The sequence below is a fragment of the Enhydra lutris genome, unplaced genomic scaffold, assembly GCF_002288905.1.
Source record: "Enhydra lutris kenyoni isolate GAN:26980312 unplaced genomic scaffold, ASM228890v2 scaffoldscaffold40, whole genome shotgun sequence".
In the NCBI taxonomy this organism is placed as follows: Eukaryota; Metazoa; Chordata; class Mammalia; order Carnivora; family Mustelidae; genus Enhydra; species Enhydra lutris.
The window spans coordinates 18,491,441-18,508,622 of NW_019154124.1; the positions used below are offsets into that span (position 1 = coordinate 18,491,441).

At 40.5% G+C, this 17,182-nt stretch overlaps 2 protein-coding genes across 5 annotated transcripts in view; one reads left to right on the plus strand and one right to left on the minus strand.

The window, feature by feature from the left end:
* LOC111155284 (mitochondrial ribosomal protein S27) overlaps positions 1-6,971 on the minus strand; it is an 87,556-nt gene extending 80,585 nt beyond the window's left edge. Inside the window, exon 1 of one of the 2 annotated variants that reach the window (XM_022515417.1) lies at positions 6,908-6,971. The gene's annotated coding sequence lies outside the window, so the exon portion shown is untranslated. The remainder of the gene's footprint in view (positions 1-6,907) is intronic. The other variant, XM_022515416.1, reaches the window with a different exon arrangement.
* Positions 6,931-17,182, plus strand: part of LOC111155285 (pentatricopeptide repeat domain 2) — a 43,438-nt gene continuing 33,186 nt past the window's right edge. The window contains exons 1-4 of one of the 3 annotated variants that reach the window (XM_022515418.1): positions 6,931-7,210; positions 8,498-8,590; positions 11,855-11,984; positions 16,161-16,278. In XM_022515418.1, coding sequence (XP_022371126.1) covers positions 7,099-7,210; positions 8,498-8,590; positions 11,855-11,984; positions 16,161-16,278 — 453 coding nt within the window. In that variant the 5' untranslated portion in view covers positions 6,931-7,098. The remainder of the gene's footprint in view (positions 7,211-8,497; positions 8,591-11,854; positions 11,985-16,160; positions 16,279-17,182) is intronic. The other 2 variants (XM_022515419.1, XM_022515420.1) reach the window with 2 other exon arrangements.

Consider the following 17,182-nt stretch of genomic DNA (forward strand, 5'->3'; position numbering starts at 1 on the left):
AGGATGTAGAGAAACTGGAACCCTCATATATTGTAGGTGACAATGTAAAATGGTGCAGCCACTTTGGAAAAGTTTGGCAGCTCCTCAAAATGTTAATGATATGGGAAACAAAGACAAAAGAAAAATTATTAAATTTCCTTTCTACATATAGCCCACTGACAAGTCCTTGAAACAGAGTCACATTTTCCTAAGGACTCAACTGCCTTTACGTTGATACTTTGCTAAGGGCAACAGGCAATCTTAGCCCAACCCCCAAGCCCCTGTAGTCTACTTTCACATATAAAAAATTCCTTTGGAAACTTCCTTTATCTCTACCCCTCAGGATACATGTTGGCAATTATCCCCCAAGTATATGAACCATTGATATACATCTGAAGGATCTCACAAACTGAGTTTTTACTACACAGTAATAAATGACCTTTCCTAACAACAGCTAACCCCCTCAGGATCCTGGCTTGCCCAACTTGAAAGTACATAATGGGCCACTCCTCATGACCCCCGTGCAGCTCTTTCTGCCCTCTAGTCCTCGTACTTTAATACAACCACATTTCTGCACCCAAGACGTCTCAAGAATTTGGTTTTGGCCTTCGACTTGGAACCCTAACGTCTTTCCTACATCATTAACATGCAGTTACCATGCAACCCAACAATCTCACTCCTAGGTATATATCCAGGAAAAATAAAATCATGTATGCAAACAAAAATTTGTATAGCAATATTTATAATAGCCCCAAAGTGAAAATAATGCAAATATCCAACAACTAATAAAAAGATAAACAAAATGTGATAAATTCTTTTTTTTTAAAGATTTTATTTATTTGTTTGACAGACAGAGATCAGAAGCAAGCAGAGAGAGAGAGGAGGAAGCAGGCTCCCCACTGAGCAGAGAGCCTGATGTGGGGCTCGATCCCAGGACCCTGAGATCATGACCCAAGCCCAAGGCAGAGGCTTAACCCACTGAGCCACCCAAGCGCCCCCAAAATGTGATAAATTCTTAAACAGAATAGTATTTGGCAATAAAAAGAAATGAAGTACTGATACAGGCTACAAATGGATGGACCTTGAAAACTTTGTTAACTGAAAAAGAAGCCAGTCACAAAAGGCCACGTATTACATAACTCCACTTATATGAAATGCAGATAACAGGTAAATCCGTAGAAACAGCAGATTAATGGTTGCCTAGAACTGGAGAGGAGATAGTCAGGAAAGCTTGTAGGAAAACAGGGAGTGACTACTAATGACTACAAGGGGTTTTCTGAAGTGATAAAAATGTGCTAAGTGATGATTGTACAACACTGTGTGTATATATATTAAAAAAAAAAAAAAGAACCATGGCATTGAATTATTGAAAGGGGTGAATTGTAATGATATGTGAGTTGTATCTCAATAAAGCTATTTACAAGGGGAAAAAAAGGAAGGAAGGAATTGCAGGTAAGTATCTCAAGGTCACACAAAGTTCATAACGCAACTTTATGAAGTCATAACGCGACTTTAATAAGGTAACTGTGGGAGTTACCTTATTACCTTAATTAAAGGGAGTTACCCTCCGTTACCGTAATTACAGGTCAAAACTTTACTAGAATAACATGCTAAATTTGAGGTCTAGAGCTTAAGCAATGATGCAGTAATATGAAAAAGCTTCCAAAGACTGTCTCAAAGAGGAACTAAGATATTTTTAAAGAAATAATAACTATTAAAAAGTGCCTACACTTCAAGTGGATTATTAAAAAAAAATTAGATGCTTGGCATAGTACATTTTCATAGAAACATTTTTCATATTTTTTCCAAGCACACATTTTTCATAGAAATGATGTTATAAATTGTTAGTTACACTCCTAGATTTGCCAAGAAGGATGAATAAAATCCAATGGCATTAGCTGTGTAGCTGCACAAGTCAGGAGTGGGAGACCTGAGATTTGGTCTGAATTTTACCAGCTGGTAGAAAACTAGAGATCTTGCAGTTACAAACGAAGGAGCTGACCTTGGTGACTGTTAAGGTCCCTCTGCATGTTCTTACACAGAAGCAAAAGAATAAATTCAGCTAACCCATTCATAATTTATAGCAGCATTTCTTTACAAACTGAATTTCAATTTCTAAAACCAGGAAGCTGTCTCCTTTCTGTGGAAACAAAAGCAGCTCTTCTGTATGTGAGCTCGAGCTAAGGACTATTAAGCTATATAAACTTCAGGATACCAGTGACTTATTCTCTATTATTATTATAATTTCTTACTTATTCTCTGTTTCTTCTTCTAGCATATGCTTCTAGCATAAGAAATCACCCTTTCATATTCTGGAGTCAAAAAAGACAACGATGAATGTAAATGTTCAAAGAGTTTCTAATGGGAAGACAAAAAAGCAGGGAAGGTAAAGGTGGGGAAAGACAGGAGTCCAAGAATGCACTTTGTGTACAGTTGTTCAAGAAGGTCACATGAACTGAAAACAAACAAATGAGGACCAGTAAATCTATAAAAGGCAAACCCAGCAACTCTTATATACATGAACCTTTAAATGTTTGCTTTATAAGAAAGTAACCAATAATCATTTTCCATTTCCACTGAGTATAGAACAAAAGGATATGGATTCAAGGATGAAGAAATTATATCTGGCAAATGGAAAATTTTCCTAGACCAAAAGAAACTGATGATAAATGTAGGAATGAATGGCCAAGTCTAGTAGGCAGAATAATGACCCTCCAAAAGATGTCCATGTCTTTTTTTTTTTTAAGATTTTATTTATTTGACAGAGATCACAGGTAGGCAGAGAGGCACTCAGAGAGAGAGGGGTAAGCAGGCTCCCCGTTGAGCAGAGATCCCAACATGGGGCTTGATCCCAGGACGCTGGGATCATGCTGCAAGCCGAAGGCAGAGGCTTTAACCCACTGAGCCACCCAGGAGGCCCAAGATGTCCACGTCTTAATCTCCACAGCCTGTGAATGTTAGGATACACAGCTCAAGGGTATTGAGGTTAAGATCACCAAATCAATCAGTGTTAAAATGAGGCGACTGTACTGGGTTATCCAGGTGAGCCCAATGTAATCACAAGGTCTTTATAAGTGAAAAGGGGAGAAGGCAGGTACTACTGATGAAGGATTATTGGAAGGCAGTCAGGCAGGGACAAACCCCTGCCCCCCAAGAGGAAACCAGACTTAAAAGGATTTTACATCACTCTGGAAGGAGGCCTCCACCCTTTCCCGTAAGATAGATACGTGACATAAAAATCTGCTTGGATGACAGGTACAGGGAGAATTAATCAGATTGAACCAGCCCACCAACAAGCCCATAAAAAACTCCTGTGGCAGCCCCTTTGGGAACTTGTACTATGACTTTGTTATTGCTCAATAAACCCTGCTTTGATGCCCACCACTCTGTCTGGTCTAACTCTTCATTCTTTGAAATGGCATGACCAAGAACTGCAGGCTCCAACAGAGAAAAAAAATCCTGCAACACTATGATGTGTGAAGGACGGAGTGATATAAAGCCTTGACTTGCTCATGTTCAAGATGTTTGAAAAAGGGGAGCATTAGCCAAGGCATGTAAGGGGTCTCCCAAAGAAGGAAAAGACATGGAAACAGATTTTCCCCTAGAGACTGCTGAAGAAAACCCATCTTTTTCAACATCTTGAATTTAGCACAGAAAGACCCTATGTCGGACTTCCGACCTACAGAACTGTACAATAATACCTGTATGGTTTTAAACCACCTAATTTGTGGTAATTTGTTACAACAGCAGTAGTAAATTACTACACCTTAAGATAAACATTCCATTTTTGTAAGCCTTTTAAAGCAAAATGTTTATCTTTCTGATACCTTACAAATGATGTCATTTAAAAAATCTTTGCATTTCTGTATAGTAATTGCAAGGTCTGCATATTAACATTAGAATCAAAGATTTCCTTGAAGTCAGAATGTTAAACTGCGTGAACAATGGTAAAGTGGAAAAATCTAAATCAGTTTCTTAAACTTTAATGTGTATGTGAACCTTGATAAAAATTAAGGTTCTAATTCAGTGGTCTTCAGTAGCGACAAAGACTCTATTTCTAACAACTTTCCACGTGATAGAGTATTAATCCTCAGACAAGACTGAAGTAGTAAGTGGATAAAACGTTAATAGCCTCCCAGGTTTAGGTCTGTCTGATTAATCCCACTCTGCAAATGCCACCCAATAGTATATATAAACCTTTCTTGAACTTGGTTATCCTTCAGCCAGTTAGCTTTGAAGGCAACCATATTCTCTAAGATAGAACTCTCCACCATCAAAAGAAATATTTTCTCTATTCAATTCTAGAAAAGATACCTCTGAAGACCAGAATTTCAAAGTTTAGTGAAAAGTGATTGGTTCTGTATACTTACGCATTTTACAGTTATTTTGGCCTTCAGACCAATGTCTCCAAATGTTTTCCATCCAAAGAAAACCAGTGTGATTGTTAACACAGATACACCTTAGTCACAAAGTCTTAAGCTGGAATCCTTGCCTGGTTAATAAATGGTATGAAACGTGGGAAAGCTGCACAGTCTCTGAGCCTCTTTCATATGTAAAATAGATTGCCTTGTTAAACAGTTGAAATGAGGGCATGTTAAGTGCCTACTCGAATGTTCACTACATAATAGGTCCCAATAAATTTGCTATCTGTACTCTTTTCATAAATTTAAATCACTTTTCTAGTTTATACCAAGTACACCCCACACCCCTTATTCTTTAATGGCTCAAGATGTTATGCTGACTTAAAAGTCAATCATCTTATCTGCATTCTCAAATCTGGGATGGTCCCTAATGCACTATCTGTCATACTTCTACCACTTGCCTTATAACTTCCCAGATCCTGATTTTCAGGACTCCTTGCTTCTATGATCTAACTTAGTGCTTATTCAATAGAACCTAATGATGAAAATGTTCAATTCTGAGCTGTGCAACTGTGGCCACTAACTACACGTCTCTACTAAACACTTAAAATGTGGTTAATGACTAAAAAAAACCCGAATTTCTTATTTTATTTGTTTGACTAATTTCAATAGCCACATGTAGCTAGTAGTTACTACAATGTAACAACACAGGTATATCCCACTATAAGTTCACCAGTTTAAGAACAAAATGTTAACTGGAAATTCTCTCAGTTCACCCTTATCTAATATTAGATGATTGCCTCAAACACTATGCAACCATGATAGTCTCCCTGATACACAATTCAAGATCCTGTGTAAATTGAAAAGCATTTATTAAGAACCATAAAATTAAGCATGCTAGCAAACAGGTACAGCAGCTAGTTCTCAAAGAGACACCAGGTACTGTACATACCACTTTACCTAATGTGTGGCACTAAACATTTTCACCTGCTAGGTCAACCAGTTAATCCTCAGAAAACCTGGAGGCCAACAATGACGTTTTCAATTGATATTTAATAGCTGTTCCTAAAGAACTGTGAACAACAGCGTAAGTGTTGGTTTTTAATAGGAGCTAGAAGTATGTTGGAAAGAGAAGATAAAAGGCACTGGAAACATCAACTGTGATTATTGCATTTTAGTCATATAAGCATACACCTATCAGGATTTAGCTTGTATAAATATCAACTTTTCCTAATGCCTTTGCGCAGATCCATTAAAAACGTTTTGAGTGAGATGCCATTTACTCAAATACCCAAGTACAGTTGACCCTTGAATACCACTCTGAACTGCACGGGTCCACTTAACACAGCTTTGCTTTTTTTTTTTTTCAGTACATACAGTATAGTTCTCTAAAGCTTAGTTTCCTTAAGATTTTAGTAACATTTTCCGTAGCTCACTTTAAGAACACACTATACAATTACAAGAAACATAAAAAATAAGTGTTAATGTACTGTTATGGGTAAGGTCAACAGTAGGCTTAAGTGCGGGGGGAGTCAAAACTTACCCACGATTTTCCAACTGCCTGGCATCGTGCCCCTAACCCCTGAGCTGTTCTCGGGTCAACTATACTCGGGAAGTAGCTATTGCCTCTACACGTGGAAAACTGTGGCATAGAAAGGTCACTCAAAAAGTTGTGCCCCAGGTCGTCGGATGAGAAATTAGTACTGAAATTCTTTTTTTTTTTTTTTAAGATTTTATTTATTTATTTGACAGACAAAGATCACAAGCAGGCAGAGAGAGAGAGAGAGGAGGAGGCAGGCTTCCCACTGAGCAGAAAGCCCGATATGGGGCTTGATCCCAGGACCCTGGGATCATGACCCGAGCCTAAGGCAGAGGCTTTAACCCACTGAGCCACCCAGGCGCCCCAGTACTGAAATTCTTATCCCAAGTGGAGACCAAAAGTCTTCAATTGTGAAGTGTTGAGAAACAGGTTTAGGATGCCCCTTCAAAGACACTTAAGCAGAGAGGAAAACTTCCTAGCTCTGAAGTGGGAACATTTGGGCTCTTCATGGTCAGCAAAGAAACGACCACCCTAACACACAAACCTTGCAAATTTTACGCAAAAGACCTCATGCCTTAACTTCATCTACTCTGCACACCTCTGGACGGGCAGGCAGTATTTTGGGTAAGAAGACGGATCCGAGGGTCGCCTGGGTGGCTCAGTGGGTTAAAGCCGCTGCCTTCGGCTCAGGTCATGATCCCAGAATCCTGGAATCGAGCCCCGCATCAGGCTCTCTGCTCAGCAGGGAGCCTGCTTCCCTTCCTCTCTCTCTCTGCCTGCCTCTCTGCCTACTTGTGATCTCTGTCTGTCAAATAAAAAAAAAAAATAAAAAAAAAAAAAAAAAAAGAAGACGGATCCGAGGCCACACTTCCCCTTTCCGCGCTACCTAACGCTCCAAATGGTTTCTCTAGCAACTAGATCCCAGAAGTATTTGCTGTCCTCTTGAGAGCCCACGGTTCCCTTCACTTAAGGAAGAGCTCTCAGGTGACTAAAGAAGTAGCCCCACAGAAGCAGAACAGCCACCAACCTGCCAAGAAGAGCGGAGGCAGAGGCACTTTCCGCGCCACAAGAAACCAGCGCCTCACTATGGGAGCTGCCATCTTGGAACATACCAAGAGGACGAACGTCCAGGGATTGCGGGCAGAGGAAGGGGTGGGGTCATAGGCCGACGCTCCGCCCCCCTCCCCAGGTCCCGTGGTTGGTGTGGCCCGGGACAGCATGGCTGCCACAATTCGCCTGCCGAAGCACGACCTTCTGCAGGCGCTGCGGAGTTCGGTGTATCCTGGGGTGAAAGGCTCAGGCTCCACGTGCTGCCGCTGCCCTCTTGGAGGTATCTGCGGCCTCTGGTCGTGAAGGAGGGGAGGAATGGGAAAGAAGGGAGATTGACACCTCAGCAGGCATCACTTGGGGAAAATAATAGCGCCTCAGTCACTCACTGACCTGGAGCCCCGCGGCTTGCTCTCTCGTCCTCTGGTTGCGTGCCTGTGCAGCCCAGCTAGGCTGAGGTCTCGACCTTGGCGCTGTAGTAGTCCCTCGGAAGAGGTGACGCTGTTGTCTGGAAATCCCTCTCTCTCTTGGGTGGACTGTCCTGCAGTTTGGTAGCAGAGCTCTGCCTCTCCGAGTTTCGCGCCCCAGCTCTGCCGCTAATAACCCGAAAGACCTTGTGCAGGTTTTTTCATCTGTAAAATTGTCCCTTAATAAGTTTACGGAAATGAACTTTGAATATACTGGTGAGTGATAATAAAATACTTAACACTTGGTGTCAGGTGTTACTCTATGCATTTTACGTATTTTAATTCCTTTTCTGCTCACAACCCCCAGTGAGGGAGGTTCCGTTCTTTTTTCTAAGGAAGTGGAGACAGCAAGGCCAAGTCATTAGCCCAAGGTGGGATTTGCACTCAGGCAGCACAATAGGACAGCCCTGCCCTAACAGTTCTCTGGGCTCTCTTCCATAAACAGACAACACTTTTTACTGGTAACCTGTTATTGCGGTATAGAGAGGTCTTCAGTGCATGATTCTTTGACCAAGCTCCACTCCATGCACAGGCACGCATCCGAAAGAAAAAAACGTTTCCCAAACATTTCTACTAAGCAGTGGTCAGTGATTTCTGTTACATCATGAGGATACCGACAGTCCAGTTCTGAGAGGCCTTAACTCCTGATTTCACAAATGGCAGAACCGGGAATTACAATGGTCACACTCTAGCTGTTTGCACTACACTATGAGTTTCCACCTAGTTAAACCAAAACTAGACCTACTAGTCTGACGTTTAGACAGTAACCTTTAGTTTTGTGCTTTTGTTTTTTTATTCGCTTGTAATCCCATAACTAGATGGGGAATGTATATTTGTCTTTCATGTCCCAGATTCCTCTCAACCCATGTCCATACAGTTAATCACTAGCTCCTTTCACACACAAAAACGAAACTTGCTGAGAATTTGAATTCTCTGATAGTTTAGAGATGTTTACTTTTCCACCAGAGTGACTTACTTGTAGCTGTCCAGATAGATTATTTATATTAAGTGAAGATCAGTTATTAGAGGCAATCAAGTTCTATGCATGTTTTTGCTTAGTACAAGGTAGTGAAAATCATTTTACTTTTTTCATTGTTTTTTAGCTAAAAGATACCTACTTACAGATAGTATTGTGAAATTGGAAGAATTTCAGCACAAGAAGGTGGCTATTGCATATCATCTTCCTGGCACCAAAGGTAATTGAATCTATTTTGTTAATTCTTTCAGTGATGTGTCATTCAGGTTTTTTCTGTCTTTATCGCTGTTCAGTCTCCTTCAGTGATCTTTGAGAAAAAATTGACATGGATTCTTTAATTTCCTAGTCTATCCCTAAATGTACTTTTCATCTCATTTTCTACTCCTATAGTCTACCATCTCCTCTTGTCACTTTTCCCAGGATCGCAGAGAAATGCTAAAATTAGTGTTGGAACCAGTCCTCTCTAGAGGACCCAGACTAAGGATCAAGGGTCAGCAGCATCTGGGAGTTTCATAGAAATATGAAACTTGAAGCCCCAGACTGTTAATATGCACAGTAAAGTCAGAGAACTGCTCAAGATGATTTGCTTTCACATTTTTGATGCACCTCTGAGTAAAAAGTACATTTTACATAGTATCTCCAGTATACACATGCATCTTCAAACACAAGTGAAATACAGTGAAACAAAACCGTCCCATGTGTGATGCACTTTCTTTCTTTCTTTTTTTTTTTAATATTTATTTGAGAGAGAGTGAGGGGTAGGGGGGAGCACACTTGATCCAGTGACCCTGAGATCATGACCTTAGCTGAAATTAAGAGTTGGAAGCTCAGCAGACTGAGCCACCCACGTGCCCCCTGTGATGCATTTTCATATTTTGCTCCTCAGCTAAAAAATTCAATGGACTAAAACAAAGATTTTTTTTTTTTTAATTATCAAAATATTAGTCATTATTGAGCCTGGGTGATGGACACAGGAGAGCATAACGTTCTATCCCTGTTTTGGGCTATGTTTGAATATTTTTTACAAAAAGCTGAAAACACACCACCACACTAGGTCTTACTCCTTTCAGCATCTGGGAAATCTTGTTGAATTTATTCCCTCTCTCCTGCACATTTTTTCCAGTACTTTAAATTCCTTTAAAACGTAACGATATTCTGGATATTCTCGTCTCTTTCAGTAACAGTTTAGTTTGTCCCTGCTGACTTCTTCAAATCTCCTTATTCTCCCTTTCAGATGTTTATGAGCACTTAATACTTATTGCTTCTAGCCCTCCAGAAATCAGTCTTTCCTCACCTCTCCACTAATCGTATTGTTACATTATACCACGTGTGGAATGAGAACATAAGCTTTAAAAGTGAGGGAGAATATGTTCATCTTCAGTGTGGGAGACTCAGTCTGTATTTTACCTCACTCTTCTTTTTACCTCTTTACCTTTTGGAGCTTTGTGAAGTTGGCAGAATTAGGGGTTCGTGTCATTTTCTAGTTAAATCCAATTGTCATAGTCATTCTAAGGCTGTGACAGTTGTGCATATGTTCTGAAAGGCAATTAATATAATGAGTGCCAATTTACTCCATGGTCAGATTGATATTTATAAAATCCTGTCAACATTTCTTCATTATGAGAACCCACAATCGTCCTCTGTCATACATCACATTGTGTACACAACTCCCTGGCTTCCTTGCTCCTCCATAGTGGACCTTACCCTTTCTGGAGTCCAGTATGATTTCCTGTTAATCTAGTCACAGTTCTCCCCTCATCACCCCTCACCCCCATTCTGTGATATTATTTATGCTGATTGTCATACCAAGAATGCTCCCCTCTTATGAGTTTCTCCGAGTCCTGTCCAGCCCCTTCCTTTCTCTCTGGTACTTCTCCACTCAGATCTGGTCTGTTTCTGCCACCCTAATTTCATTTTTTCTGTATCATGTATATAGTTGGTCACTTGTCACTACCCCATCATTTTCAGATAGCTTTGTATAAATGTATCTTATTTTCTCAAAAAGACTAAGTTCTTTCAGGGCAGGAACCATAACTAAGCTTTCTCTGTGTTACAAGCACTTAAATCTTGATTATTTGTTTTAAAATGTGAATTAACATCTATTGAAATTTTGGATTCTTAAGGGTTATTAAAAAGTATAAGATATAAAGTCATCTCATTAAAATTTTTTGTACTAGAAACTGTTTAGAAACAGTTAATAGAATAAATTCACTTAAATCTGACAGGGGACAGAATGAAAATGCGAACAGTGTGTATGATTTACTGGCAGTTACTATATGCTAGGTCCTGTGCTAAATGCTTAACATATATTATCTCAGGATATCCCATGAGGTAGCTTTCATGATCCTCACTTTACTCATGAGAAATCAAGTCTCACAAGCAAGCATCTCCCCATAGCATATCAGGGGCAGAGAGCCCAGGTCCTTCCATCTGTATGGAAACCTTTAACTGTGATATTGTTCTGCAAATAAAGGTTGGAGAGTCCATAGCATTAACCTAAACCAGGTGGGCCTTCCTTTCTTGTAAACTGAGAACAGTGTCTGCCTCAGCTTCCTTGTGTTTTAATGTGTATTGTGCCATTCCTTTAAGCAGCCTTCCTTCAAAGCTCTGCGTCTTGGAGCAAACCCTGTAGACTTCTCTTGGCAGCTCACATGCTTCTTTGGTGCTGCCATATCTCACCCCGCATTTTGCTGAGAATCTGGTCCTTTCCTAATGCCAAGAAGCAGTGTTTCCTTTTGGTATTTGTTTCCATAGTCAACTAAATACAAGGCAGGGAACAGAGATTGAGTATAATCACCTTGATCTGATTCTGTTACAGAGAGTGTTTGCGGCTGTTTAGAGGGTAGTTTTGTTTTGTTTTGTTTTGTTTTGTTTTTAACCCCCTGTGCATTCTGTAGTACTGTGGCATGCTTTCTGACAACTGAGTAGGGAGACCAAGAGAAATGAGCAGTAGAGTTGAACCAAATGAAAGAGACGTGAAATATTCCTGAATGGTGTGGGTCAACCACTGGGGCAAACCCACCTTCATTGCATATTTTCCTTTCACTCCTCCTGCTAGGTACCCTACCAGTTGATAGTTTGGATATCTTGATTACTTTTTTTTTTTTTTTTTTTTAAGTCTCCTAATGGGTCACCTATAGGGGCAGTTCTTTGAGGTAAGTCTCTGGGACATGAGTTTTTAAACTTTAATGTGTGAATCACCAAGGTAGTCAAAATTGCATATTCTTGTGTTCGTACTCCCAGAAATTGTATGTTACAAAGTTCTGAGTGAGCTTTCAGCCTATAGCACAGAGAATTTGCTTCACAGACCTTCTGTGACACTGTTCTTGAGAAGACTAGCCAGTGATGGGAGCAACATGGCCATAAGCCCCTCTAAGTGCCCCTTTGCAGTGTACCAGGATCCAGCTTCCCCTTCTTCTTGAGGTCAGATTCCTGATAGTCCCAGTCAGCCTGAATGATGACATTAAACCATGCTTTCTTCCAGCAACCTATCTGAGAAACATGGAAGAGAAATTGACTCAGAACAAGCTCATCTTGAAGGAGGAGTTGAAAACCTTGCTTCATTTGTGCGATTCCAGGGATGATATGGAACTGGTTAAAAATGTTATTTACAGGTGAGGCATTTCCTTAGAATTCTGCCAGCTGTGGTCTCTTCTCACTCTGTTCTTTTGCCTGAACAATCTCATCCATTTAACCAGGTTTCAGCTATCACTTGTGCATTGATGACTTTCAGATCTCTTGTCCACATGCCTGCACTGAGCTCCAGACCTTTATATCCATTTATCAGACGCTTACTGGATTCCTTCTATATGCCAGGTACTGAGGATAGAAAACCAGAATTCATGCCTCAAGAAATCACCAGCCTGATGAACTCTGCTTCTGTGTCCCCTAGGTCTTCACATTCAACTTTTACAAATTGCCACTCAGGAGACACCAGGGAACCTCTTTCCCCTAATCTCATTTGCTCTCCTCCCTGACAAGATAACAAATTCCACTGCTTCCACTTCCCTGGTATTTCTCATCTCTATCCTTCCTCTCTCTGTCCTCATTACCAGTGCCTTAGTTCAGGCCTCATTTTATCTCACTTGGATCACTTCAGGAGACTTCTGGCTCAGCTCCCTCCTCCTGGCCTATGCTTGTTATGTTTCATTGTCAGTTTCCCATGTCAGGGGAACTCAGGGGTAATAGCCTGCGGTTGGGAAAACCAGCAAAGGTTTTGCTTTCTCAGGAAGTGTATGACCCAAAATCAACAGGCTTCATTTCTGAAATCAAGTTCATGCTTTTTTTTTTAATCAACTTATAAGGTATTATTTATTTCAAGGGTACAGGTCTGTGGTTCATCAGTTTTGCATAACACCCAGTGCCCCCCATTGTCCATCATTTAGCAACTCCGTCACCCCCCCCCTTTTTTCTTAACCATTCTTGAAAGATATTGCTATACATGGACCTGCGTTTATATTGTACACCTGTAGAGAGAACTACTAGGTGTTCATATATAGAATACTGGAAGGATATGTACCAAAAGTTAACTGTAGTTCTCTGGCAATTACACATTTTTTTTGGTCTAAATATGTACTTTTTTGATTTCTCAAACTTGTCTGTTATGGGCATTATCAGTTTTATAATGTGAAAAAATTAATGTTATTTTTAAAAAGGAAAAAAACACAATATTACACTAAATTCATTGAAAGTTTGAAAACTCCAAAAAAGTAGAAGAAATGTGTCATAAATTCTGGTATTTCAGTTGTCTCTTTTTGCACACCAGAACTTAATGGCTTAACAAGACAACTGTTTATTATTTCTCTGTCATCTATTACTGTCTTTTCTCTATCATTACCGTGGGTCAGGAATTGAAGCTGGTTAGCTGGGCAGTTCTTTATTGGTGTCAGCTAAAGTCACTTGCTGATCCATAGTCAGCTGCTGGCTAGGCTGAGCTAGAAGGTCCAGGAAACTTCACTTGTATTTCTGATGCCTGAGTCCATGTGGCCCTTCTTTCGCCTTGGAATGTCTCACCATTCATGAGTCTAGCTGGGCTGCACTTGCACTCAACACAAGCAGAAGCTGCAGGCCTTGTAAAGCTGCCCAGAACTGGCACAGCTTCACTTCTGTCACATCCTCTTGTTCAAGGCAAGTTAGCTGGCCACCCCACATGGAGGGGGAGAAGCAAGAGTTCCACCTCTGAATGGATCAACCACTGTTGATATTTTTATACATTTTCTCACCGATTTTTTTATGTGCAAAGATCGTGTGGTTTTTTTTTTTTTAAGATTTTATTTATTTATTTGACAGACAGAGATCACAAGTAGGCAGAGAGGCAGGCAGAGAGAGAGGAGGAGGCAGGCTCCCTGCTGAGCAGAGAGCCCGATGATGATGCAGGGGCTTGATTCCAGGACCCTGGGATCATGACCTGAGCCGAAGGCAGAGGCTTTAACCCACTGAGCCACACAGGTGCCCCAGAATATTTTGATTTTTAAAGGTATTTTCCATGGCATTCCTTACATTTCTTAAGAGCTAACATATATGGAAGGTTTTCTGTGTGCTAGGCATGCCATCTCACTTAATCCTCACAAAAACTCTTTGAATTGAACTTTTATCTTCATTTATAGGTGAAGAAATTGAGGCATAGGGTGGTTAATTAATTTGCTCCTCATTATACAGTTAGTAAAAGAGCTGGGATTTCAATTGTCAGTTTGGAATCAGAGTCTAAAAATCCTTAATCACTGTACTGTGTTGCCTTTTAATAACTTAATTCTTTTTTCCCTCCAGTATTATTGAGGTATAATTGATAACTAAAAGTCATGTGTATTTAAGGTATACAACTGAAGTTTTGATATAATTTAATTCATAACTTGTAATGAAGCAATGAATATATTTTGTTTCTTCTACAATTCGTTTATGAAATGTATCTTTAAAAGTACATATTCTTGAGGTGCCTGGGTGGCTCAGTCAGTTAAGCATCTGCCTTCAGCTTAGGTCGTGATCCCATGGTCCTGGGATCCAGCCCTGTGTTGGGCATCCTGCTCAGCAGGGTGTCTGCTTCTCTCTCTGCCTCTGTCCTCTCCCCACCCCCCAGCCTCCCCCTGATTGTTCTCTCACTCTCTCGCTTGTGGTCTCTCTCTTGCTCTTTCTCTCTCAAATAAATAAATAAAATCTTCAACAACAACAAAAAAAGAGGGGGCGCCTGGGTGGCTCAGTGGGTTAGGCCTCTGCCTTCGGCTCAGGTCATGATCTCAGGGTCCAGGGATCGAGCCCCGCATTGGGCTCTCTGCTCAGCAGGGAGCCTGCTTCCTCCCCTCTCTGCCTGCTGCTCTGCCTACTTGTAATCTCTCTCTCTCTTTGTTAAATAAATAAATTAAATCTTTAAAAAAAAATAAAAATAAAAAAAATAAAAGTATATATTCTTGAGGCGCCTGGGTGGCTCAGTCAGTTAAGCATCTGCCTTCAGCTTAGGTCATGATCCCATGGTCCTGGGATCCAGCCCCGTGTTGAGCTCCCTGCTCAGCAGGGTGTCTGCTTCTCTCTCTGCCTCTGTCCTCTCCCCACCCCCCAGCCTCCCCCTGATTGTTCTCTCACTCTCTCGCTTGTGGTCTCTCTCTTGCTCTCTCTCAAATAAATAAATAAAATCTTCAACAAAAAAAAAAAGAAAAGAGGGGGCACCTGGGTGGCTCAGTGGGTTAAGCCTCTGCCTTTGGCTGAGGTCATGGTCTCAAGGTCCTGGGATCGAGCCCCACATTGGGCTCTCTGCTCAGCAGGGAGCCTGCTTCCTCCCTCTCTCTCTGCCTGCCTCTCTGCCTACTTGTGATCTCTTTCTCTGTCAAATAAATAAAATCTTTAAGAAAAAATAAATAACAGTATATACTGTTATTCTGTTTGGCAGTATATATGTTTAGGATACACGATCCATAATGTTACTGTGACTTTCCTCTGTGATTTCAACAGAATGGTCAAAAGTATTCTGTCTTTAAAGTCAGCATCTCCCTGTGGTGTGGGTGATTTATGTACATAATGAGTCTTACTAAAATCTGGTTTACATGTAATCATGAGATACTTATTTTGTCACCAGATTGTCTTGGTGTCTAAAACAGAAAGAGTTGGTTATTGAAAGTCAATTTATGCTGGCAGTTTTCAGTTCTGCAGTTCCCACTGGTTGACTGACTGCTTATAGAAATCTCAAGCCACATATAAGATGTCGCTGTCTTTGAAATTAGCCTTTTCCTAAAATGAAACTTCAGAATGGTGTTTTATTTGTTTAATTGTTAATTGATGGTAGCTCACATAATGCCTTTGCCTAAGCAGAGATAAAGAGAGATGGGTCTAAGTCATAAAGTACATCTGTAGGTTGTCTGCCATCCTATATGGAGAAGTCAGATTTGAGGAATGGAACGTGGCATCACTTCACTGCTTTCTCTAGATGAGGTCCACACAGAAACAGTGCCATTGTCATGGGCTGGCTGATGCAAGGTTCCTATTATTCCCTATGTATGCTAATAGTTAGTCCTAGTGGGTTGTTAACAGATTGAGAAGACAATTACAATGTACATTTTTCCATTATTTTATTTCACATGATTATGTATGTGGGCCTCTAAAAAACCCTGTTATTTAAATGCCTGGCACACTTCTGCACTCCAGAATTCCGGTGTTTATCCTCATTTCTGTACTTTTCGCCCTTCAGACTGAGAGTACTTCAGGCTTTATTGTGTTTCCAGTGTTTAGCAGAGTATATTCCACAATCTTTCTTTTCTTTTCCCTGCATCCCACTGTTTGGCTCATTGAATCATTTTGATTACCAGGTACCATGCAGAGAACAGAAATGTGACTTTCGGAGCGTATAAATTTGGACCACTTTTTATGAGAGTGTGCTATGAGTTGGATCTTGAGGAATCTGCAGTGGAACTCATCAAAGACCAGGTTATTGTTTTCTGATTGCTTTCCCTGTTCGTGATTTCCTTGTGCTGATCTTGGGGTGTTTTTAGTGATGTTAGCAAAGGCATCTCTCTTACACACATTATTCCTGGGTGAGATTTTCAGAGTAAGGCTGCTGGGCTGAAGGAATCACTGTTTATCTGCATTTTAAGGTGTCCTGGAGTTCTTGTTATGAAAAGGCTGAAGTCTTTTTATACAGAGGTATAGGACAGGTACAGAAAAGCTGTATGTACATATTGCTTTGGGTGTGACCTGGTACTGACCTCCTCTCTGAGAAGTTTTTCGTGGGTGATAGTTTAAGGCTGGCTGCCATCTTAAGATTGCCTTTCCTAACCTTCTCATGTGCTTCTCCTGTATGGTTATATTTTTTACTTCTGGTTGATGGCCACATTATAAAGTGCTTTTCTGTTTTCAGAATCCTTTCACATCTTCTGATTTTCTTTTCCTAAAACAAAGATAACAATTATTTTTGTAATTATTTATGGAATATTTGCTATGTCCTCACTACTGTGCTTAAGCATTTTATCTGTTTGATTTGTTTCCCACGGACTCTGCTGAGGTAGATACTGTTAACCTATCCATTGTATAGATGAGGAAACTGGGTCTTAGAGACATGATAAACTCATGCATGGTCAGAAACATTTATTTTGGAGCCAGGGCTGGCCACCTGGGATACTTTTGTATTTTTTAGAACCCTCCTAAGTTTTCTTTCTGTCTTGTACTCTTCATCTAAAGTGTTCTGTGTATGGTGGAACTGTTAACTCTTGGCTTGCCCCTTTTAAGGACACCCATGGCTTAGAAAAATTACTATAATATATTAGTAACCAAAGAAAAAGTGGATTTGCAACGGTGTGGATTAGGATTTTCCCCTAAAAGACAAATATACACA